Raw genomic sequence first — 24,758 nt, 5'->3', positions numbered from 1 at the left:
CCTCTCTTCCCCTGCTGTTCTCCCCATGGTTCAGTCCCTCATACTACAGTGTTGTCCTCTTACTTGCTGATCTACATGTTTTGTTCTTTCTGCTTCTAACCCTTGCCTCTCCTTTTCTTGGTTAAATCACCTCCCAGGTTATCTTCTTCTGGAAGGCGTTTCTGATCTCCTTTATCATCTTGATCTGCCTAGCTCCCCAAATAAGTGTTATATCACTCTGCAGGTCACCATGTCTCCTCTGTTATGACACTCAAGCAGTTTCCCAGTTGACCATGAACTCCTGTTCTGTCCTATTTCCCCAGTGCCTAGGATACAGCTCGGCTCAATAGGTGCTCAGCAAATGTATGCTGACTTGCATTTTAATCTGTCGGTAGGCATAGAGGCTAGTCTGTAGTCTTCCCACTCCAAGCAAGGAACATTGGTGTGAAAGATGGCATTCTAGAGTGTTCTCTTGCTGGGAGCTGTATCCCCACTGTTTATGCACAAGTTTAGCAACCTGATTCAGTTAGCAACTCTGTGTTTTGGTTGCTTCATGCACAAATATAAATGTGTAGATCTCCAGAAGGTGAATGGTGGGACCCTGTTGTTTTTTTCTTTCATTTCTTTGTTACTAGTATTTTATACACTCATGTTATAGTTCCTTCCCTTGCATAATTATTATTCATGTTCTTGGATACATTTTATTTTTTCTTATAGATTTATGATTATTTGTATTTGCTATATTTTATGAAAATTTCAACTTATTTTTAATTAAAAATTTTTATGGCCAAAAGAGTCTAGAGTTTAAAAAACTTTTCCCCAGCCCTTTGAAAGAGTAAAATCTATTCTTAGTTCATCTGTTATAGAAAAATAGGCAGTTAGCCATATTTGGCCTATAGGCCATGAGATACCAACTCTTGCACTAGTATGGTCGCAAAATTTGAAATATTTTCATATCAAAAATAAATATAATTTGATAATAAGTACACTGATGGATTTAATTTGCCAATGTTATATTTTTAGAATTTTTCACCTGGATTCATTAGTCGTATTGGTCAGATCAAGGGTTCAAATGAGTTGTGGGTACAGTTATATTTTATTAGCCCAAGTAATACTTGAAAAACATTTATGCATTACTTATTTTCATTTTGTTTGAAAAGAGAAAAGATACAGAGTGGTAGAGATCTTTCGTCTACTGACTCACATCACTGACTTACTCCCTAAATGTTTGCCATCGTAGGGACTGGGCCAGGCTATCGACAGGAGCCTGGAAATCAATCTGAGTCTCCCATGTGGGTGATAGGGGCCAAACTACTTAAGTCACCTCTTGCTGCCTCAAAGGGTGCATATTCGTAGGAAGCTGAAATCAGAAATGGAGCTGGCAGTCAAAACTAGGCACTCATATGGGGTGCAGGTGTTTCAAGTATGACTTAACCACTGTGCCAAATACCTGCTCTTGGCCTACATAATATTCTAAAATTGCCTCGATGATTGTCAAAAAGCTGGGGGAAAAGTACATTAGCAATTTGACATATCTGTCTTTTCTTTAACAAAAAAGGGAGATTGTTGGCCTACTTTAACCACATTTTAATAGATCTTCTCTATTGTGTTCTATTTTATTAATTTCTCATCTTATTTTTATCTTTCATCTTTGGTCTGTAATTTTCTGTTTCTGACCTCATTTATATTTTGTTTTTGTCTGATTGCCTACCTAGTACTGACAAATCTTCCAGTATTTTTAAAACTATGCTCTGAAATAGTTTGTTACATTGGCATTGTTTACTTGTTAAAGTTCCTCTAAAGTTGACCTCTACAAATTTTTCAGGTAGAGTTTTTGTTTCCTTTCTTATCTATTATTAGTGATTTATTAAAATTTTGCACACATATCCATTTTTGTAACTAATACTTTTTAAAAGATTTATTTATTTTTATTGGAAAAGCAGATTTACAGAGAGGAGGAGAGACAGAGAGAAAGATCTTCCATCCACTGGTTCACTCCTCAAGGGGCCACAATGACTGGAGCCAGAAGCCAGAAACCAGGAGCCAGAAGCTTCTTCCAGGTCTCCCACATGGGTGCAGGATATCAAGGTTTTGGGCTGTCCTCAACTATTTCCCCATGCCACAAACAGGGAGCTGGATTGAAAGTGGAACAGCCCGGATGTGAACCAGTGCCAATATGGGATCCCAGCATGTGCAAGCGAGGATCTAGCCACTAAGCCATCATGTCAGGTCCAATAATTACTACTTTTTAGAAAATCGTTCATTTCTTTCCAGCATTTCAAATTTATATAGAAAGGTTGAAATAATTTTCTTCTGTACTTTAAAAAAATGACTTTTAAAAATGATTTATTTATTTTAATTTGAAAAGCAGATTTACAGAGAGAATAACACAGAAAGACCTTCCATTCACTGACTCCCTCCCCAAGTAGCTGCAGTGGTTAGAGCAGAGTTGATTTGAAGCCAGGAGCCAGGAACCTCTTCTAGGTCTCCCATATGGGTACAGGGTCCCAAGGTTTTGGGGCCATCCTTTACTGTTTTGTCAGGCCACAAGTACAGAGTACATGGAAAATGGAGCAACCAGTACACAAACCAGTACTCATATTGGATGCTGGTGCTTGCAGGCTGAGCCCCAGAAAAAATCTCTTTTATATCTTCATTATCTTTATTTTCTAAGCGTTTTATTTGTAGTTTTCTAGAGGTGTATTTCATTAGGCACTTCGAAGATCACACTTTGGTTTTATTGTTGAAGTTTATTTATTTTGGGGAGATAAATGTAAACTCAATTTTATGATTTTCTTTATTACACCTTTAAAACTTATTCAAAAGGCAGAGCAGGGCATGGTATGATAGCCTAGTAGCTAAATCCTTGCCTTGCATCTGCTGGGAATCCATAGCAGTGCTGGTTTGAATCCTGGCTGCTCCACTTCCCATCCAGCTCCCTGCTTGTGGCCTGGGAAGCAGTAGAGGATGGCCCAAGGCCTTGGTACCCATGCCAAGAAGAACCTCCTGGCTTTGGTTCTGTTCAGTTCTGGCCTTGGGAAGTGAACCAGCAGATGGAAGATCTTTATATATCTCCTTCTCTCTGTATATAGTCCTTTCCAGTAAAAATAAAAAAAAAAAAAACTTTTTTTTAAGGCAGAGCAGCAGAGATTGACATAGACAGGATCAGAAATTTTTCATTTTCTGGTTTACTTCCTTAAATGCCCATGAACATGGGCTAGGCCAGGTGGAAATCTGGAGGCTGGAACTTAATAAACTCAGTGTGGGTCTACCATGTGGGTATCTGGCAGACCCAAGGACTTGAACCATTCCCTGCTGCCTCCCAGCAGAGAGCTGGATCAGCAGTGCAGTGGGACCTTGAATTGAGGCACAGTGATATAGGATAGAGGCCAAATGTTTGCTCCTAACTTTCTTTTTTTGCAAACAATATTTGAGAGACAGAAGGAGAGAGGAAGGAGAGGGAGAGAAGAAGAGGGAGAGACAGAGGGAAAAGGAGAAAGAGGAGAAGAAGAAAAAAGAGAGAGAGAATATCCTTGCTTCCCACATAGGTGTCAGGAGTCCCATTTCTTGAGCTTCCACTTGCACTTCCAGTGTCTGTGTTTGCAGAAGTTGGAGACAGGATCTGGAGCTGGGTGTTGATCCCAAGTATGTCACTGTTTGAGTTAGCAGTCTACAGAGGCTTACAAAACTATAACAAACGTCCAGCCCATTCTTTTCTATTTGAGTAGTTTTTTTTGAATTAGCTTATTTTTCTCCTAACATTTAAGACTTAAGCTTAAAAGAAACATTTTTCTTGACTCTAAATGTTTTTCCTTTGAATTTTTATTCTATTTTATTGATATGCTTATCTTGCCTTTCTGATGCTACATTATTATAACACCACTTAATATTGGTAATCTATTTCCCTTATTATTTTCAAAATAATATTTTCTTGGCTCTTGGACCAGATGCTATCGTAAAGTCATTAAGATTTTTTAATAGTTAATAGGTTCTTGATTTTCTTTTTCATTTCTTCAGCAACACATTAGTCATTTAGTGGCATGTTATTTAACTTCATGGTGTTGTTAATTCCTTTTTTTTTTCTTCCTGTTGTTGATTTTGTTTTGTGGCTTTTCATTTAAGGGAAGATATAGTAACTGTGTAATGGAGACTATCATATCCAGATGTGAGGATACAATACAGTATGCATTTCTACTTCCAGACAAAGATGGACTCCCAATGAAACTGTTTATCTTGACGATAGGATGCTGGACTCTCTGTCATTGTCTGCCCGCAATGATGGACATATGACTGTGTATGAAGAACTATACTATAGTAAAGATATAGAGGAACTCAATGATGGGGGAGAGAGTTAGGGAGGGAATAGGGAAATCCCAGGGCCTATGGAACTGTATCATTAAACGATAATAATAAAAAGAAGTAAAATTAAAAAAATAGTGTGAAAATGTGCTCAAATCAATCCTTTTGGTCCATTCCCTCCAAACCCAAGTATTCCTTATTCATTCTGATACTAAGTCGGTCTTTAAAAAAAAAAATGCCTGGTTTTGGGTCCGGTACAATAGCCTAGTGGCTAAACTCCTCACCTTGCACGCACCAGGATCCCATGTGGGCACCGGTTCTAATTCCAGAGGCCTCACTTCTCATTTAGCTCCCTGCTTGTGGTCTGGGAAAGCAGTAAAGGATGGCCCAAAGCCTTGGGACCCTGTACCCATGTGGGAGATCTGGATGAAGCTCCTGGCTCCTGGCTTTGAATCAACTCAGCTCTGGTTGTTGTGGCTACTTGGGGGCTGAATTCATGGACAGCTCCATTCTACATCAGATCAGCGTCCAGTTTGAGTCCTGGCCACTCTACTTGTGGCCTGGATAGACAGGCAGTAGCACTTGATGACATGAGTGTGGATTGGAGGGTGGAGTTGGTTGGGTTGAGTTAGGCTTCAATGCCCAATAACGTGTACGAGAGCAGATTGAGTTGTGGAACAGACTGGACCAGTCCACTGCACATGCTGGCAGTACAGGTAATAGGGCTGAGGGTCAGTCCAAGGGTTATTGGGGGTTGCTCTGATTGAGCTGCAGCTCCTGATGGTGTACTTGGGGGCCTAGTGTGTGGTGGGTGGGGTTGGGCTGGGCTGTAGCACTCTTTGGTTTGTGTAAGAGATGGGGCTAGTGATAGATCTGACCTAGCAATTGGCAGCTATCAGTGTGTGTGTAGGCTGATGTGGGTGACAGAATGAGCCGGACCCCATACTGGTGTGTGCACATAGGAGTCATGTTTGGGATCACATCAGACGAGATTTCTTTGAGGGTCCCCCAGCTGGACTGCTGAACTCATTATGCCAATCATGGGGAGAGTGGCAGGATTTGTGATGTGACAGTGGAGTGCATGTATCAGAACGGGGCCTCCTCAGTTACTGAAGATGATGTAGTGGATCGCATACCCAGATGCACATGGAGGATTAGGTAGTCCATTGGAGCTTGTGGAGGATATCTGGTACCATAGCAGAGGAAGGAGGGCAGAACAAATTGGTCAATCACCCCAGAGAAGCTTGACAGCAAATTTCTGGATGAATGGAGACTCTGGGGTGGACTGTGTCAGCCAATGGACTATGATGTGTACAGGTGGTGTGTTTTGGTGTGTCCATGTGATGTGTGTGTTTAAACAGGATGCATGTGGAATATGTGTACATATGTGTTATGTATGTAGTATGTTTATTTGTGGAATTATATGTGGTATGTGAATGGGATATGCTAAGGTTTTAAAATTTTGTTTTAAAAGGCAGAGAGAGAGAGAGAGAGAGGGAGACACTGACTTTCCATCCCCTAGTTCACTCTCCCAAAATACCGCAATGGCTGGCGCCTGGAACTCTTTCTGGGTCTCCCATATGGTTCACAGGGGTTAGTTTCTGTGGCTATTCCAGGTTCATTAATAGGGAACTGTATTGGACATGGAGTTGCCCAAACTTGAACCTATGCTCTGAGAAGAGATGCTGGCATTGCAGGCTGTGGCTTAATTTGCTGGGCTACAATGCTGGCCCTGTGTTAAAGCATTTTTTGTGTGTGCCTAGTGTGTGCAGTCTGTATGCTTACATGTGTCATGTGTATGTATGGAGTGCATGTAAGGGTGTGGGGATATAAGAGGAGTACTGAGTCCTAGGGAGTGCTGAATGTTTAGGTCATGTTAGAAAGATAAGCTTGGTCCTACTCCCCTGCCTCATTGGGAAAGCATGACCAAAAATCATGACCTTTTTTGCAAGCTGCCCATGGATAGTACCTCCTGAAGACCACTGCCCAAGCTGCCACTCACCTGCAGCCTCTGTCTCCTGAGAAAAGGGCAGCCCTCTCTTTAAGAAAATGGAAGCTTCTAGGCTATACTAAGTAAAGAAGCCTTACTAGAGTGGGCAAAGGTGGTAGATAAAGTTCCACTAGCAGGGTGCAAATTAGGGTCAAGTTGGCTTTGGGGTTAGTCTCTAAGGGGGCAGTGAGGGAACCTGCAAAGCAGTGGGACCCTTGTTCTTAACCTACTAGTATGGGCCTCGCTTTTTCCTCCCCCAGACCACATTCAGACAGTGCAGCTCTGCCCAGTGTGCCTCTGCCTCCCACCCAGCTGTGTGCCATGCTTGTAGGTTATTCAGTCTCCTGAGTCCTCAGTGGTTCCCCTTTGTTCAGGGCTCAACAGAGATTCCTGGTGTAGCTGTGAATGGGGTGACTGTCACCATGAATAGGTCACACCCCCCTTCCCTGGGGACTTTTCTTTTCTCTGGCTTCTGAGCATGGTCTTTCTGGTTCTTTCTGAGTGAAGGCCTCTGGCAAGGGAGACACCTGTAGGCCATGCCCCACCCATAAGCTCATTCTACTCCTGCAGGGCTGTGGCACCTCCGGGCTCAGTGTCCTTGAATTTGAGGTTGTCTGTTTCTTCTTCTCCCTACTGGATGGAGTGAAAGAAACTGGATCCCTTTCTGCCCACAAAGGATGTTTGGATCAGACTCCTGCTTCCCCCCCCCCATCCCCTACCCCAGGCCAGGAGGAGAATCAGATGCATCCAAAACCATGGTGCAAGGAAGCCCTTCTGCCACTGGGCTGGGTGGAGAAAGAGCAAGGCGGGGCTTCCCAGAGTACTAGACTCAAACGATCCACTGGTCTTTACCTGATTCATTTGCTTATAATAACTAATTGGCTGATTTTGGCCTTCGCCTTCAGTTCCTGTGCCCTGCTGGTGGCTGGCTGGTCTCGGGGCATTAAATTTCTTTACCTACCTATCTCAAGAAGGAAGCAGGTCTGCTTCTTCTACCTGTTGTTGGTCCTGGGGCAGGTGTGGGGTCAAGGAAGACTGAGACATTGGCCTTTAGGGTAGTCAGACCTGGGGTGAAATTTCAGCTTGCTTTCTCCTGGCTCAGCCAATCTTGTAAAAGTCACCTGTCCTTACTGCCTGAGGTTCTGGTTTCTCCCTGGCTACCTGGGCTATTACCTCTTAGGCTTCCGCTGAAGATAACTTACAACTTACATGTAAGTTGCTCGGCTTGGCCCTGGCACCCCACCCTCACTATAATATATATGTGCCTGACTCCTCTTTCCACTTCCTCTCTTGTGTCCCCCCCCAGTCCTGCCTTTGGACCCTCAGACATCCACTTGGCATTGAAGTCCAGGCACCAGGGGCAGATGCTGATATCCAGGGTGCCATGAGAACAGCAGCTTTGCCTGCCATGGTGGCAGTAGGCAGCAGTCAGTGGCTATCATGGTGTGTGAAGCCACTTCCCAGAGGTGTCTTGTGTACGTTTGCCAACAAAGCCAGGCAGTGGCTGACCTTCCTTTCAGCTCTGGCTTCCTACATCAGGCCCGGGAGAGGTAAAATGTCCCCGCTTCTACCTCTTTGTCCTGTGCATTGATGTCCCTTAGATGCTGGTGGACCTGTCCTGTTGTGGAGTGGCCCAGGCTAGGATGGGAAGACAGAAGTTGGCTTGTTGGCTCAAGCAATCTGCTCCATGGGGATTTGTACCTGGCTGCTCTAGCTGGGAGGAGGCAGGAAGGATAGCCAAGCGGCAGGATTTGAGAAAGGCTGCCGCGTGGCGGGGTGTATATATGAGTGCCTCATGCAAGTGCACAAACTTTTCCAATCCTCAAAGCACTGGAGCAGGAGGCTGCTCCTTTACCCTTGCTTGGGTCTCATGATTACAGGTATGAGCTTCAAAGCAGGTTACAAACCTGGCTAATTGCTGGCTTGAGGGGTCTGGACGAGCAGGCCAAGGCCGGCCGAGTGGGCCTCTGGTGGGTCTGGTCCTTCAACCCAAAGCAAGGTGCTGGCGCCCAGGCTGTCCCGCCGGCTCCTGCAGGAGGGAGCCGCCTCTGGCCATGGGTGGCCCTGCTCCTCTCACTGCTCACTCTGGCTCCAGGCGCCTCCTCCCCACTGGCCCCGCGCTGGCGGCTCCGTCAGGTGGAAAGCTCCCCATTCAAACCAGCGCGGGCCAATCAGGGCCTGGCGCGCCCCGCCGCTTCCAACGCGCGGGGCAGCAGGGCCTCCGGCTCCCGCCCGTCCCGCCTTGGAGACACTGGCTTGGGGGCGGGTGAACCTGCTGCCTCGGTTACTGGGAAGCAACAGAACGGCCTTGGGTTACAGGCGTGCCAGCCGGTCGGCGGCTTACCCGCGGCCGGGACGCTATGGAGCGCTCCTTGCACCGAGTCTCTCTCGGGAGCCAGCGTGCCCACCGGGACTTGTCCTTCTACCTCACCACCTTCGGTAAGTGCCTCCGGGCAGGCTGTGCCCAACGCCCAGAAAGGCGACCCCTGCCCGCGATGTTGGCAAGCAAGGCTGGAGCCCCCATTATCTTCCTCATTCTTTCCATCTGGGGCTTCATATTCGTCTCCTTCCTCCTGTGCTTGCCGAGGAGAGTCCAGAGCACAGGCTCAAGCGGCGGGAAGCTGCTGGCCACCACCTGCTGCCCCGCCACTGGTGCCAGGCCAGTTGGTTCTGCCTCACTGGGCTGGAATAATCACGCCCCAGTTAATCTTTCAGAGACCCGGGTTGTCACCGCTGAGTTTCCCATTAGCAGGCAGTTCAGGTCAAATCACGATCTTGTTGCTGCTTCTGGAGATCTCATCCACTCATTTGCTCTGGTCCAGGGACCAGATGGCCTTCTGTCCGTTGGGGCTAACCTTGGAGGCTGTAATTTGACCCACAGGGGAGATGGGAGCACTCTGTCCTTCAAGGCAGACCGCCCTCTCAGGAAGGGCCCAGGTCTGCCTTTGGGAGTTGGGGTGGAAAGGAAGTCCCTCCGCAGCCAAAGCCGACTGTGCACCTCCGCTCTCATCCTGGCCTTGGAAGTAGCCACAGCTTACCTCAGATGAGGCCCGCTTCCTCCAGCCTTTCCCCTCACAGCTCTTCCTCTTCTCGCGGGTCCTGAAGCTCCCCCTGGATGGGGTTTTCTCTCCTTTGTAGATTTGAACTCAGAGAGAGCAGCATCTTCCAAAAGCAGCAGCAGAGTTGGTAACGGAATTCAAACTTACCTATTTATTTAAAAAGATTATTTTATCTATATGGGGCCAGTGTTTTGATGTGGTGGTCAAAGCCACTGCCTGCAACTCCAGCATCCCACATGGGCACTAGTTCAAGTCCTGCTTTCTCCACTTCTGATCTAGCTTCCTGCTAATGCACCTAGAAGAGCAGTGGAGAATGGCCCCCAAGTGCTTTGCCCCTGCCATCCATGTAGGAGACCCTGATGAAGTTCCTGGCTCCTGGCTTGGCCTGGCCCAGACCTAGCTGATGTGACCCTCTGGGGAGTGAATCAGTAGAGAGAAGATTTCGGTGTCTTCCTCTTTCTCTATCATTCTGACTTTCAACTAAATAAATAAATCTTTAAAAATGGCTATGAGTACTTTTTATTTGAAAAGCAGAATGACAGAGCAACAGAGAGATCTTCCATCCCCTGGTTCACTCTGAAGGTAGCCACAACAGCCAGATTGGGGCCAGGCTGAAGCCTGGATCCAGGAACTCCAACCACATCTCTCACATGGATAGCAGGAACTGCTACTTGGCCCATTGTCATGACTGTTTCCCAGACCCCTTAGCACAGCTGGTTTGGAAGCAGCGCATAGGATTCAAACTCAAGCAGCAGCTTAAGCCTCTGTGCCACCATGCCTGTCCCTGTCCAGCACATTTCTCCTTAAACTTGCATAGGCCTTTAAAGATTGAGGCAGGTACCACAACGTAACTGGGCTTTGCCCAGATTTTGAAACCAGTGTGCCTGAGTAGTTAGACCCTCCCTGGTATTCCTGGCCTCCTGATGTCAGACTCACAGCTGCCCAATAAGCCCAATTCTTTACAGCCTGAGTGATGGAGAGGCAGTGATTTGGCCCCTATAAGTGGCCTGTTGTCTGTTATCCTGAAATTTATTGGTTTAGTTGATGAAGGATGAGAAAGAGAGCAATTAATTAGCAGCTGTTTGTTAAACCCTTGCGTGTGCCTTGACTGTGTGAAGTGTCTTACCTGCATGACCTCAGTTAATGCTCCTAATTCTAGAGGCAATTCCCGTCAGCTCCACTGGGGTGGGATGGGGGCTCTATGACACAGGGGAGACTTCTAGAATGATCTGTGTTGGCCACCAGGAGCTATGAGGCCCCATTACCTAGCTGGATTCTGATTGAAAAGTGAAAGTGTGTTTTGTTGTTTTTCCTCTCCACATCGACAGAGTAAGATGTACCCTTAGTTAAAAGAAGAGGGTGTGGATCATGTGGCATGTGCTTATCAACATTCTGGTTTATATTCTTCCAAAGTTATTTCAGTCTCCCAGTCTCTATGATCTGATTTTGCCAGACTTTAAGCTGTATGCACAACTGTGTCACCCTTCCTTATTCCTTCCTGGTATGATGTGACTGTTTCCTAGCATCAGCCCAGGTTCTCCCATTGAGTCCATCTTCCTGCAAGATCTGCTGAGTTGGGGAAGGTCAGTCCCAGGAGAGAGTGGAGCCTCCCGTTTACTCATGGCCTCCGGCCTGGGTCCAGTGTGTCTCATGAAGGCTTCTGTTTGAGTGACTGCTGTGAGTGCAGGAGGCAGGTGGATTCTGGGAGGAGGTAGGGAGCTTCTAATCTGTATTTGTTTAGGTCCTCTAAAACCTTTTTGAGGATAAGAATGAGAAAGTTTCAAAGTTCTTGTGGGACCAGCATTGTGGTACAGCAGGTTAAACTGCTGCCTGTAGCGGCAACCTACCAAATTGAGCGTCATTTGGAGTCCCAGATGCTTTGCTTCTGATCCAAGTCCCTGATAATGTGCCTGGGAAAGCAGCAGAAGATGGCCCAAGGACTGGGGTCCCTGCTACCCATAGGGGTCACGTGGATGGAATTTGGCTTGGCTCTACGCTGGGTGTTGCAGCCATTTAGGGAGTGAACCAGCAGATGGAAGATCTCTTTCTGTCTTTCCATCTGTCACTCTGCCTTTCAGATAACTCATAAAAGAAAAAGTTATCTTCTATTTCCTGAATTAGTTCTGCTTCCTTGGGTGCTGTTGGTTTGAACGCCCTGTTTCATGCTGTCAAATTTCTTTATACACTGACTGATCTTTGCTCGTTTACTCCTGTGTGAAGATTCCTACTGGTGGTTACTAATCCTGGCTAGATCTCAGAGCATCTCAGAGCCAACTGAAGCATAGATTCCTAGGATGTTCTCCCAGAGATTCTGGTTAAATAAGCCTGAGGTAGAACCTACAAATCTGTAATGGAAGAGGCCACGGAAGTATTTTGATGACCAGCCAGGTTTAGAAGCTGTGGATTTCAGGTCAGTTTTGGTAGCCAATGTGTCCTCCCGTTACTGTGTAGGCTTTTGCTGCATTTTCCCCTGTTCACTGGCCTTTTCCCAGTGTGGCGGGTAGCCCCTGACCTTAAGCAGTGGGCTTTGCCTTGACAGAATCAGTAAGAAGCTGGACACGTGGTAGTTTCCTAAATATGTACAAACAGTTACACATTTGGAGGGGAAGGGGAGAGCAAGTGAGCAAGTTGTGGAGAGAGTGCATTTTCATCTGCTGGTTCACTCCTTAAGTGCCGGCAACGGCTATGGGTGAGCCTGTTGAAGCTGGCAGCCAGGAACTCAGTCCAGGTGTGGCATGTGGGAGTTGGGGACCCAACTCCTTGAAACACCACCTGCTGTCTCCCTAGGTGCACCGTGACAGGAAGCTGGTTTGGAAGCAGAGTAACTAGAAACTAGTAACCAGGCACTCTGATATGGAATGCAAGGGTCTTTAACCACTAGGCCCAATCTTTGCCCCTTGAATACAGACATTTAAAGGGGACATATACATCTCAGGAAACAGAAGAGACACCATGTTGCTTTGATCAGGACCAGAAACACACAGTTATCAAAAATGTGCACACTTCATTTGGCATCTCCAGCACCTTTATATAAAGATTTAGTTATTGAAAGGCAGAGTGATGATGGGAGGAGTTAGAGGCAGGAGGAATCAGAATCGGAGGCAGGGAACTGTCTTCCATCATCGATTTGCAAAGCATTGAACTCCTTACAAGCCTGCCACGTGGGTAGCAGGGACTCGGGTACTTGGCCTGTCTTCACTGCTTTCCTAGGTGCGTTAGCAGGGAGCAAGATTAGGAGAACAGCTGAGATTCAAACTGATGCTCTGACATGGGATTCTGGTATCTTAAACTGCAGCTTAAGCTGCAGCAGCACAGTGCTGGTCCCTGTATCTGCTGTTCTGGGATTTACTTATTTTACTTAGCATAATGTTTCAAACTTCATTTATGTTGTAGCATATATCTGTACTTCATTTTATGTCTGAATGTTACATAATATTATCATTAATGTAATACATAATATAATATAAGCATGCCACATTTTATCCACTTATCTTTTTATGTATATTGAGTTGCTTCTTCCTTTAAGCTATTATGAAGATTTATTTATTGAGAAACAAATTTTAGTGACCTGATGATACCAAATACGATTAGCTATGTTTATTATTTCAATTTCATTTGAAAGGCACAAAGAAAGAGAGGGAGGGCAGGAGAGGGGAGAAAGAGAGAGAGACGCCTGACATCTTTAGGTTCTTTCCCCAGATGTTCACAACATTTGGGGCTGGACTGGGCCAAAAAGCCAGGAGCCCAGGACTCCATTGAGGTCTCCCACAAGGGTGGCAGGGACCCAAATACTAGAGCCATCCTCTGCTGACTTGGAAGCGGAGAAGCTGGGAGTACAGACAATGGCCATGAACAGTACTTGAGTGGAAAAAATGACCATATCACTCATAAAAAGTACATTTTAGAGTACTTTTAGATCAAAAGTACATTTTAGATCATTAAAACTATGGTGGTATAACACTATTATCCATTGTTTGACAAAGCTATAAAACAAAGTTTCACAAAACTATATTTGCAGCAGCACCAGTACACATTGAAATTTCTCTCTCTCTCTCTCTTTGTTTATTTCTCAATGTAGCTCCCACGTATAGGGAGAAAATGTGGTCTTTGTCTTTCTGGTTCTGGCTTATTTCATTCAACACGATGTTCTCCAGTTGAGTTCATTTTGCTGCAAAGAGTGGAATTTCATTCTTTTTTGTAGCTAAATAATATGCTGTTGTGTATATATACCACATTTTCTTTATCCATTCATCTGGTGATGGACACCTTGATTGAGTTCAAATTTTGGCTATTATGAACAATGCTGCTGTAAACACGGTGGTCCAGGTATCTGATTTGTTGTGTTCAGGGCTTTTGTGTATATACCCAGTAGTGAGATTGCTGAATCATAAGGCAAGTTTATTTCTAGTTTTTAAAGATATCTACACTGTTTTTCACAGTGGCTGCACTAATTTATATGCCCACCAACAGTGTATAAATGCTTCCCTTTCTTTACATCCTTGCTAATGTTTGTTGCTCTCTGTAATTTGAATTTTAGCCATTCTGACAGGGGTGAGGTGATATCCCATGGTGGTTTTGATTTGCATTTCCCTGATGGTTAATGCTAATGAGTATTTTTTTCAAATATTTGTTTCCCGTTTGTTTTTCATGATTTGAGAATTGTCTATTGAAGTCTTTGTCCCCATTTCTCTACTGCGTTGTTGTTTTATTGTTGTTGAGTTTTTAAAGTTGCTTGTATATTCTGGATGTTAATCCTTTGGTGGGTAGGTGGTTTGCAAATATTTTTTCTTCATTGTATCAATTATTTCTTCATGCTTGATCATTTTCTTTGCTGGGGGAAAGCTTTTGATTTTGGTATAATCTCATTTGTTTAGTTTGATCCAAGAAATCACTCCCCACACCAATGTCATGGAGTGTTTCCCCTGTTTACTTCCAACAACTTCATTGTCTCAGATCTTAAATTTAGGTCTTTGATATATCTTGAGTTGATTCTGTTTGTGGTGAGAGGTATGGATTTAATTTCATTCTTCTACGTATATACATCCAGTTTTGCCATCACTATTTGTATGGTCACTCTACTGTATTGTCTGAGCAGTTTTATTAAAAGTCAGTTGGTTGTATGTATGTGGGTTAATTTCTGGGAGTCCTTTTTTCTATTCTGTTGATCTGTGTGGCAGTTTTTGATAGCACCATGATGTTTTTTTTTTTTTTAAGATTTACTTTATTTCTATTACAAAGTCAGATACACTGAGAGGAGGAGAGACAGAGAGGAAGTGGAGCTGCCGGGATTAGAACCAGTGGCCATATGGGATCAAGGCGAGGACCTTAGCCACTAGGCCACGCTGCCGAGCCCTATGCTGTTTTGATTACTATAACTTTGTAGTACGCTTTGAGTGCAGATATTGTGATGCCTTCAGCTTAATTTTTTTGTTGTTGTTGTTCAGGATTGTTTTGGTTGTTCTAGGTCTTTTGTGTTTCCATATGAATGTTAGAAATGCTTTTTCTATTTGTAAGTTTTACATCAAATCTGTAGCTTGCTTTGGGTAGTATAGACATATTTGTGATAAGGATTCTTCCCATCTATAAGCAAGGAATATCTTTCTATTTTTTTTGTGTCCTTGATGACTTCTTTCTTCTATGTTTGATAATTTTCACAGTACAGATTTTTCACTTTGGTAACACTTATTCCTGAATATTTGAATTTTTTTTGTTTTTTGTATATGTGTTTAAGATATTATTTATTATTTTTATTGGAAAAAGCAGATTTATATAAAGAAAAGGAGATACAGATAGAAAGATCTTCTGGGGCCAGTGCTGCTGCCTAGTGGCTTGAACTCACCAGGATCCTATATGGCACTGGTTCGAGTCCCAGCACCCCACTTCTCATCCAGCTCCCTGCTTGTGGCCTGGGAAAACAGTCAAGGACGGCCCAAAGCCTTGGGACCCTGCACTCACATGGGATATCTGGAAGAAGCTGTGGACTCCTGACTTCGGATTGGCTCAGCTCTGGCCTTTGCTGCCACTTGGGCAGTGAACCTGCAGATGGAAGATCCTCTTCTCTGTCTCTTCTCCTCTCTGTATATCTGACTTTGCAATAAAAATAAATAAATATTAAAAAAAGGAAAGCTCTTCCATCCGCTGGTTCACTTGCCAAGTGGTAGCAGCAGCCAAAGCTGATCTGATCTGATCTGAAGCCAGGAGCTTCTTCCGCATTTCCCACATGGATACAGAGTCCTAAGGCTTTGGGCCATCCTCTACTGCTTTCCCAGGCCACAAGCAGGGAGCTGGATGAAAAGTGGAATAGCCAGGACATGAACCGATGTCCTTATGGGATCCTGGCACATGCAAAGTAAGGATTTAGCTACTAAGCCATCATACTAACCCCCCCCCCCTTTTTTTTTTGGCTGTTGTGAATGGTATTTCTTTCTGGATTTTCTGTGATTGCATCACTAACATAGAAAAAAGCTACTTTTACAATGTTTATTTTGTAACCCAAAGCCTTCTTGAATTGATTTATCAACCCAGCAGCTTTTTGGTGGAGCGTTTAGGTTTTTCCATGTACAGCATCATGTCATCTGTGAACATGGATGATTTTACTTCCTCTTTTCCAATGTTAATGTTCTTTATTTCCTTCTTTCCAGCTATTCTTGCTAAAACTTCCAGGACTACATTGAATAAGAATCTTGAACATGGACATCCTTGTCTTGTTAGCTTTCACCCATTCACTGTGATATTGCCTGTTGCTCTGTGATGTATAGCCTTTATAATTTTGAGGAATGTTCCTTGTGTACCTAGTTTGTGGAGGATTTTTATTATGAAGGGGTGTTGAATCTTAACATGTGAAACCCAAACATTTTTACCATCTAGAAATGCATTTATTTATTTGAGATAGGATGAGAGAGAAGACAGAGTTCCCGTTTGCTAGTTCTCTAGCACCCAAATGACTGGGGCTGGCCCCCGCTGACTTCAGGAACTCAACTATTTGATTGCCTTCCAGGACCTGCAGTTTTTAGGAAACTGGAGGGGCTGGTGCTGTGGCATAGCACGTATAGTCTTCATCAATAGCACCTGTATTGCATATGGGCACCAGTTCAAGTCTTGGCTGTTCTACTTGTGATCCAGCTCCCTGCTAATGGCCTGGGAAAGCAGCAGAAGATGGCCCAAGTGTTTGGGCTCCTACATTTATGTTGGAGATCTGGACTGGCCCAGCTCTGGCTATTGTGGCCATTTGAGGGATAAACCAGCAGATTCTCTGTAACTTTGCCTTTCAATTAAATAAACAAATCTTAAAAAAGGAAGGAAGGAAGCTGGAGTCAGGAGCTACAGCCAGGACTCGGGTTGAGCATGAGATGCAGGTGTCACAGTTTGTGTCTGAAGCACTAGGCTAAATGCCTGCCCCAGTGTTTCCTTGAGCAATCCAAAGCCTCCCCATGCCTGGTCCTCTCGCGGCGTGCCATGCCAGCCTGGGGCCCTGCCTGCCTACTCAGGGCCCACGCACACTTATGCATAGGTCCCTAGATCCTGTCTGTCGGCATGCTCCTTCCCATATCTTAAAAAAAAAGAAAAGCATAGGCAACAATGCTGGCACATTGGTATAGTTAACACAAATTTGGCATTAACCAGGTCCAGCTCACATGATGTATTGTAGCCCTGCCCAGCCTGGTCTGCCCCCATCCCAGCTCTCATGCTCACCAATGGGAGTAGTGGTCCAGCAGGGGAGCCCCATGCATCCCCCTAACGGATTTCCCCTTCTTCCCCCTGGATCTCATGTGTGCTGTGTTAGTTGGGCACTGAGGCCCAGTCTGGCATGGCCCGCCTCACCTTGACATTTGCCATTGGATTCTGTAACCTGGCCGGGTCTGGCCTGCTCCCAATTCCAGCTCATGCTGTTGGGTGTTACAGCTCATGCTGGTGCTGGGCCCAGGCTTGCCAGCCCCCCAGTTCTGGCCCTCATGTGAAATGGCTTGTGTTGCGATCCAACCCAGCTCAGCCCACACTTCATTCTGGAGTGATTTTCCAGCAGGTGATACGAACTGGCTCAGCCTGGTTTGCCCTGGACCTGCTCCAAATGTATGCTGGTGGATACCATTACCTGGCCTGGCCTGGGCTGCTCTCTATCATGGTTCTTGTGCTCACCTGCAGGGACTGTGTCCTGACAGAGAAGTTGCCCAAGCTCCTCCATCAGAGCCTCTCCTAATACCAGATCTCGTGCACACTTGTGGGTCCATGGACCAGCCCTACTTAGTCCACCTCCTGTCCTAGCAGAAACAATGGCCTTTCCTGACCAGCTTTAACCATTCTGGTTTTTATTATTGGGTGTTACGGCCCAGCCAAGCCTGGTCCACACCCAGATACAAATCACATATGGCTCAGCAGGGGCAGAGACCTAGCCCAGCCCATCCTACACTTAACCTTGGTTCTCACAAGTACCAGTGGATGCTGGAGTCTAGCCCAGTCTGGTGCACCCCAGATACAGTCCTTATTTGTGCTGAGGAATTCTGCAGCCATGTACAGACCAGATAGCAGCCCCCACTCCGGCCCTCGCGCTCACCAGTGGGACCTACAACCAAAGAGGTCAGGATGCCTTCTTTGTTCCCCAATCAGGCTTGTTCCCAACTGTAGATCTTGTGCGTGCCAATGGTTGCTCTGACCCAGCCTGGCATAGTCCCTCCTGTGTCTTGGCCTTTGCCTTTGGAAGCTGTAGCCTGACCTGACACGGCCAGCCCCCAGTCCCAACTCTCACTGGCAGGTGCTGCAACCTGGCCTTACTCAGTCTGCCCCCATCCCTGACTCATGCAAACCTGTAGATGTGACAGCCTAGCCTGGCGTGATCTGAGCTCCAGCCTCGTTTCTGCATTTGCTGGTGAGCTAAGGTTTGCTCAGACCTGCCCAGTACACCCCCTTCCAAAACCAACCCACACTTTTGCCAACAGTTGAAGCTACCTTGTCCAACTTGCCTGACCCCCAGGCCTGGACTATGTGCTCACCAGCTGGAGCTATGACCCACTAGGGGAGTTTCCCAAGTTCCCTTACTTGACCCATTCCCAGACCCAGATCTCACGCATGCCAGCTGGTGCTAGGCCCTTGCCCAGCTTAGCCTACCCCTCCATTTTAGCCTAGTATGAGCTGGTGAGCATTGCAGCCTGGCCCACCCTACACCTTGTTTTAGGATGCATATGCGGGTGCTGCAGCCTGGACCTGCCCAGACTATTCTCAGTCCCTGTACCTGTGAAAGTTGGCAGATTCATGGTCACATCTAGTTCAGCCCATCACCCCGACTCTTTGACTAACCAGAGGGATTTGTATTTCCACAGGGTTTGGCCCATATATCCCCCACAGAATCTACCCCTGGACCTGGTTCTCTTGTGTGCTGGTTAGTGTTATGGTCCTGCTTAATGTGACCCATCTCCTGTTCTGACAATCAGGTGCTGGGATCTAGTCCTGTTAGGCCCCTAGCCCTAGCTTTCATGTAGACTGACATGTGGTGGTCAACAATGTTCCATGCTAACAAGCCCAACAGGACTTCCCATGTGGGGTGGTGTATGCATCTGAGCCATACGGGTCTTCCAGTCTCTCCCCTCCAAGCCACCAGGTCTCAGTCCCCTCACTTACTTGCAAGTACAGTGGCACTGTCATTGAGTGTCTCTCAGGATTCATTCCTTACCTACACGTACTGTAGCCTTATCCATGGATGTCCCTAGGTAGTAATTCCAGACCCCAAGACCCCAGAGCTCACCGCCAGGCGACCAACAGGCAAGCCCAGCTCCATTGTTGCTGCCCACAAGGCCAGGATTCACCCACCACTTGCCAGCAGTGGACAGGGAGCTAGGATCCCTGCAGGAAGCCTGGCCTGGTGCAGATTCTCCCAGCCGCTTCAGACATACGCGCCTTTGAGCAGACTTACCTGGACTCCCCCTGGGTTTTGTTTTTGTTTTTTTTTTTTTACCAGTTACCAATGTAGTTAAAATTCTACAGCCGTTGTAAATTTGTTACTCCTTTGTGGTTCTGACAGTTTTTCCATTATATATTTTGAAGTATATTAATAACATAGATTTAGAATGATCTTTCTGGAGAGTTGAAACTTTTGTGATGATGTCTTCATTTATGTTGTTATGGAGTCTTCTCTGTGGCACAGATGTTGACACAGCTACCCGGATGTTTGGGCTCTTACTTGCCTGGCCTGCCTTTTTGCATCTGCTGTTCTTCCACCCTGTATGGTTCTGTGTTACAGATATGCCCTGTGAATTGTGAAGGCCAGTCACTGCCACATATTTTGCCTGTTTAGCGTGGTCCCAGAAGGGTTTCTTCCTTCAAAAAGATCTCTTTTGACCTATTAGAGGCAGGCGGTCACTAGCAATCTTGGATCATCTTTTCTTTTGTTTGTTTAAAGATTAATTAATTTATCTTAAGGCCAAAGTTACAGAGAGAGAAAGGGGGAAAGAGACATGGAGAGGAATCTTCCATCCTCTGATTCACAGGTGACTGCAATGGCCAGTGCTAGGCCTGGCCAAAGCCAGGAGCCAGGAGCTTTTTCTGGGTCTCTCTTGTGGGTGGCAAAGGCCTAGGCATTTGGGCCATCTTCTGCTGCTTTCCCCAAGCCATTAATCACAAGTTAGATTGGAAGTGGAGCAGGGCCATGAACTGAACCCGTATGGTATGCCAGAGGTACACGTGGCAGCTTAACCTGCTGTGTCATCACCTTGGCCCTGTGGGATCATCTTAATTCAATGTTAGCGACTGAGAGGATTTGAAGTTGAATTGTAGTCTCTCAAGCGGCTGTGTCTACTTACAGTTCACCCTGTTCCTGTGAGGCAACCTTTTAAGGGTCCCAGTGCCAAAGGTGGGGACTCAGAAGAACCCTGTGTCTTAGGGGGTTCTGGCCTCCCTCCTGTTCCAGCCTTTTAAGGGTCCCAATGCCAAAGGTGGAGACTCAGAAGAACCCTGTGTCTTAGGGGGTCCTGGCCTCCTTGCTGTTCCTCCTGTTCCTCCTCCTGTTCCTCCTGAACTGCCTCCAGTTCTGACGGGCAGGCAGAGCCTCTGCTCAGCTTCTCTGCCTTCCAGTTACCCCCCTCCTTGGAATTGAAAACACCCCGGGAGAAAGTTGGCCTAGAAATCCACTAGGCTCCCCTAGACCTCCATCCCCAAGGATCTGCTGGCCAGTTCCTTGCTATCTTGTTCTGGCTCTAAGATGTTTTGCTGTGCTGTGTCAGCTGTTTCAAGTTTGCCTCAGTTGGTCTGTTTTCCTAGAAACAAAGTCCCCTCCATATGTGAATTCTTCCAAGTTGTTTTTGCTTGTTTGCTTGCTTTCTTCTTATTTTCCCTCCCACTTTCCCTACCTAGTCCTTTTGGGGAAGTGCTGTTTATGTGCCAGGGCTTCACACATCTGTAATATTATTATTACTATCCTTATTATTGCCATTGTGCAGATACAGAAAGTGAAACTGGAGCTGTGCAGGTTCATCAGTGGTGGAGCTAGGATTACAACCCAGTTTTCTGACTCCCAAACCGATGCTTTGTGCATAGTTCCATGCTGTTTTCTCTTGTGTTTTGCATATTAAATTTGTTCTGCCAGAAAAGTTTGATAGTTCAAAAATTGCACCTATGTTACAATAAATTATTGATTCTATTTAGCTATCAGCAAGCACATAACAAGATGCTCATCATTATAAAATAATACATATGTAACTGCAGAGAAAAAGTCTGTAATATGAAATAGGTAAGGATGCTGAGTAGTTTATAAATGTGGTAACATTGACAATTTTGGAATTAAAATTACATGACTTTATGTTGTGATTTGCAAAAACATTATAATAAAATCTAAAAGGAAATTGCCAAGGGCAGAATAATGTGAATTTCCTGCAGGTAATAATATCTTACAGAATGTATATGAAAGAAAACCTTTTCTCTGGTGGAGAAGCCTTGCAGGAGTGCCTGGATTAAGGGGGACAATTCTGGATTTTGCAGTGTAGTGGAAATGGCATGATTTGAATCTGTCAACAGTCTATTAAGAAAACCAAGGACCTCCAAAGTCGAAAGTCTTTGTTTCCTTAGTAACATGTACTGATTTATCTTAAAACTCTTTGGGCTTGGGCCCGGCGCAGTAGTCTAGTGGCTAAAGTCCTTGCCTTGTACTTGCCGGGATCCTATATGGGCCCTGCTTCCCATCCAGCTCCCTGCTTGTGGCCTGGGAAAGTAGTTGAGGACGGCCCAAAGCCTTGGGACCCTGCATTCACGTGGGAGACCCAGAAGAAGCTCCTGGCTCCTAGCCTCAGATTGGCTCAGCTCCAGCAACTTTTACCTGTGAGATCAGACTTGTGTGTCTTAACTGTGGTGGCACAATGGATATGTCTGTTGTGTCTGAGCAAGTTTTCCTGATAGTTTTTGGGTCAAAAACCCAAACTCTCATTTTCTCAGTTAGCTGAGTGGACAACATATAGACCCGTTCATATGGCTCGTGGCAAGAGGCCAGTTCCTTGCTGCCTGTTCTTACGTGTGTCTCATGCATAGGTCCTCTCCTGAGAGCTGCTTGAGTGTCCTCAGAACATGGCAGCCTCTGAGTAAGTGGTACAATACGGACAATGATCAAATATCCCATAAAAGACAAATGACCCCATTGAAGAAGTGGGAAAGGAACCTGAATGGACATTTTCCCAGGGAAGATATGGTAATGGTCAGTAGCACCTGCGAAGATGTTTGACATTGTTAACGATCAGGGAAATGCAAATCAGAACCATAATGAGATACTAGTCCACTAAAATGGCCATAATAAAAGAGACTGGCAATAACAAGTATTGGAGAGGATAAGAAGAAATTGGAGTGTAAAATTACACAGCTACTTTGGAAAATGGGCAGTTCTTGAAAAAGTTAAATGTCATGATACCGTTTGATCTAACAATCCTATGTCTAGGTTGTATGCAAAAGGAATAAAATCTGTGCCACACAAACTTGTACATAAATATTCATAGCAGTATTATTAATAGCAACCCAAAGCAGAAATGACTCAAATATCCTTCACCAGAGGAATGGTTAAGATGCAACTTATCTGTGCAGTGGAATATTATTTGACCACAACAAGGAATGAAATATTTTAAAATAATTTTTAATATGAAGAGAACAGGTTTCATGGGTGCAATTCTGAGATAACCATACTGCCTTCCTTTGCCTTTTCCTCCTTCAATCTCCTTCCTTCTCTTTAATTTTTGTAAGAAGATGATATCAGTCCATTCTAATCACAAGTTTAATGTATCACTCACAAATAATATCAAAAAGTAGAACACAGTTCCTCAGGTGCATAAAAAGGGCTAAAAACAACAATCATATCACAAGATGTATGCTTCATTCTTACATGTTTTTTAATGTTCTATATTTAATATTACATATCAGAGAAAACACAATATTTGTCTTTTTGGGACTGACTTGTTTAACTTAGCATAATGGTTTCAAGTTACATCTATTTTGTTTACAAAAAGCACTATTCATTTTTTTAATGGTTGAATGCTTTTCCCTGGTGTGTGTGTGCTACGTTTTCTTTATGTAGTCATCAGCTGATGGACATTTGGGTTAATTCCGTATCTTAACTATCGTGAATTGAGCTGTGATAGGCATGGAAATACAAATAGTTCTTTCATATGCTGATTTCATTTCCTCTGGATAAATTCCCAGCAGTGGGATGGCTAGGTCATCCCACTGATAGGTAGATCTATTTTTATATTTCTGAGAAATTTCCATATTATCTTTCATAAGGGTAATACTGGTTTACAAGCAGTGACATGATAAAACATGAATGAACCTTGAAAAGATTATGCTGAGTAAAAGCATCTGGTGACAGAAGACTACATATCATTGACCCAGTGCCCTAGCCTAGTGGCTGAAGTCCTTACCTTGCCTGAACTGAGATCCCATATGGGCACCAGTTCTAATCCTGGCAGCCTTGCTTCCCATCCAGCTCCCTCCCTGTGGCCAGGAAAAGCAGTTGAGGATGGCCCGAGGCCTTGGAACCCTGCATCCACATGGGGAGACCTGGAGGAAGCTCCAGGCTCCTGGCATTGGATCAGCTCAGCTGAGGCCGTTTTTTTTTTTTTTTTTTTTTTTTTTAATGGTCTCTAGGTCTCCTGTGCGGATGCAGGGTCCCAAAGCTTTGAGCTGTCTTCGACTGCTTTCCCAGGCCACAAGCAGGATGTTGGATGGGAAGTGGGGCCTCTGGGATTAGAGCTGGCGCCCATATGGGATCCTGGAGCATACAAGGCGAGGACTTTAGCTGCTAGGCTACTGTGCCAGGTCTGTATACTTTCATTTATATCAGGTGGGCAGAATAAGCAAGTTTGTGGAGGCAGAAAGTGATGAGTGATTGACAGGATTGGGAAAAGAAGAGAATTGGATATGACTGTTAGTGAGAATGGTCTTTTTTTCTTTTCTTTCGTTCTTTTTTCTTTTTTTAGGTTTGTTTATTTATTTGCATGGCAGAGTTAGAGATGAAGAGCAAGAGATCACCTATCCACTAGTGCCACAACCACCAAGGTTGGGCTAGGTTGAGTTCAGGAGCCTGCAACTCCATTTGCATCTCCATCTGAGGGACAGGTGCCCAAGAACTTGGGTCCTCTTCTACTGTTTTTCCAGAGGCAGGGAGCTGATTAGAAGCAGAGCAGCCAGAACTCAAACTGGTGCTCATATGGGCTGCCCACTGTGTCACCATGCCAGCCCCACGTTTCTTCTAGGGGAGTATTAAAAAAAGTCCTAATATTATAGAGTGATGATTGCACAATTCTGTGATTATACTAAAACAGAATGAATTATGTCTTTGAAATCATTAATTGGTGTAATACCTCAATATAACCATTAGAAAGAAAGGAGCCTAAATGCCTTTTTTATCCTAATCTTGGAAACCACCTTATTGTTTCTTGGAAGCAAGTCATGAAGTCCAGCTCACATCCAAACTCAGCAAATCAGCTCTACTTCTTGTGAAGAGGGGCATCAGAGACGTGGTGGGAAAATGTTAACCTTGCATCTCTCACCCCCATTCACCCTGGCACAGAGCGGCTTGGAGCGATCTGGAATGCCCGCACTGTGCCATTGACTGGGAAAACTGGATGACCTGATTAACTCTTAAGCTTCAGCTTCTTTGTCTATCCAAGGTGATAAACTTATGGAACTATTATGAGGAATGAAAGAAAGAAAAAGCAAATAGTAAAGTTCTGAGGGCCTAGCAAGCATCTACAAGAAGCTGATTTTTTTTTTCTGCCCAGGCTTGAGCATGCCTAATGCTCCGCCATGACCCTGGGCTCTGGGATGTGGCACATAGGAGGCCTGCAGGTTGTGTGTGTTTGCGCTGCCTGCCTTCCCAGAGGGGAATCGCTAAGCCTTCCGTGCTGTTACAGTTCAGCCAAGGGCGGATGCTGACTGCAGTAGATTCCGAAATTTCATTTGGCTGTCAT

At 45.2% G+C, this 24,758-nt stretch overlaps 1 protein-coding gene across 2 annotated transcripts in view; it reads left to right on the top strand.

Moving 5' to 3' along the window:
- Positions 1–8,454: 8,454 nt before the first annotated feature.
- The window catches only part of RGS3 (regulator of G protein signaling 3), a 125,674-nt gene continuing 109,370 nt past the window's right edge, over positions 8,455–24,758 (top strand). Inside the window, exon 1 of one of the 2 annotated variants that reach the window (XM_004594940.2) lies at positions 8,455–8,707. In XM_004594940.2, the coding sequence (XP_004594997.2) occupies positions 8,629–8,707 (79 nt within the window). In that variant the 5' untranslated portion in view covers positions 8,455–8,628. The remainder of the gene's footprint in view (positions 8,708–24,758) is intronic. The other variant, XM_058672851.1, reaches the window with a different exon arrangement.

Source organism: Ochotona princeps, chromosome 14 (assembly GCF_030435755.1).
Source record: "Ochotona princeps isolate mOchPri1 chromosome 14, mOchPri1.hap1, whole genome shotgun sequence".
Classification (NCBI taxonomy): Eukaryota; Metazoa; Chordata; class Mammalia; order Lagomorpha; family Ochotonidae; genus Ochotona; species Ochotona princeps.
This window is presented reverse-complemented; position numbering and strand designations above follow the sequence as displayed.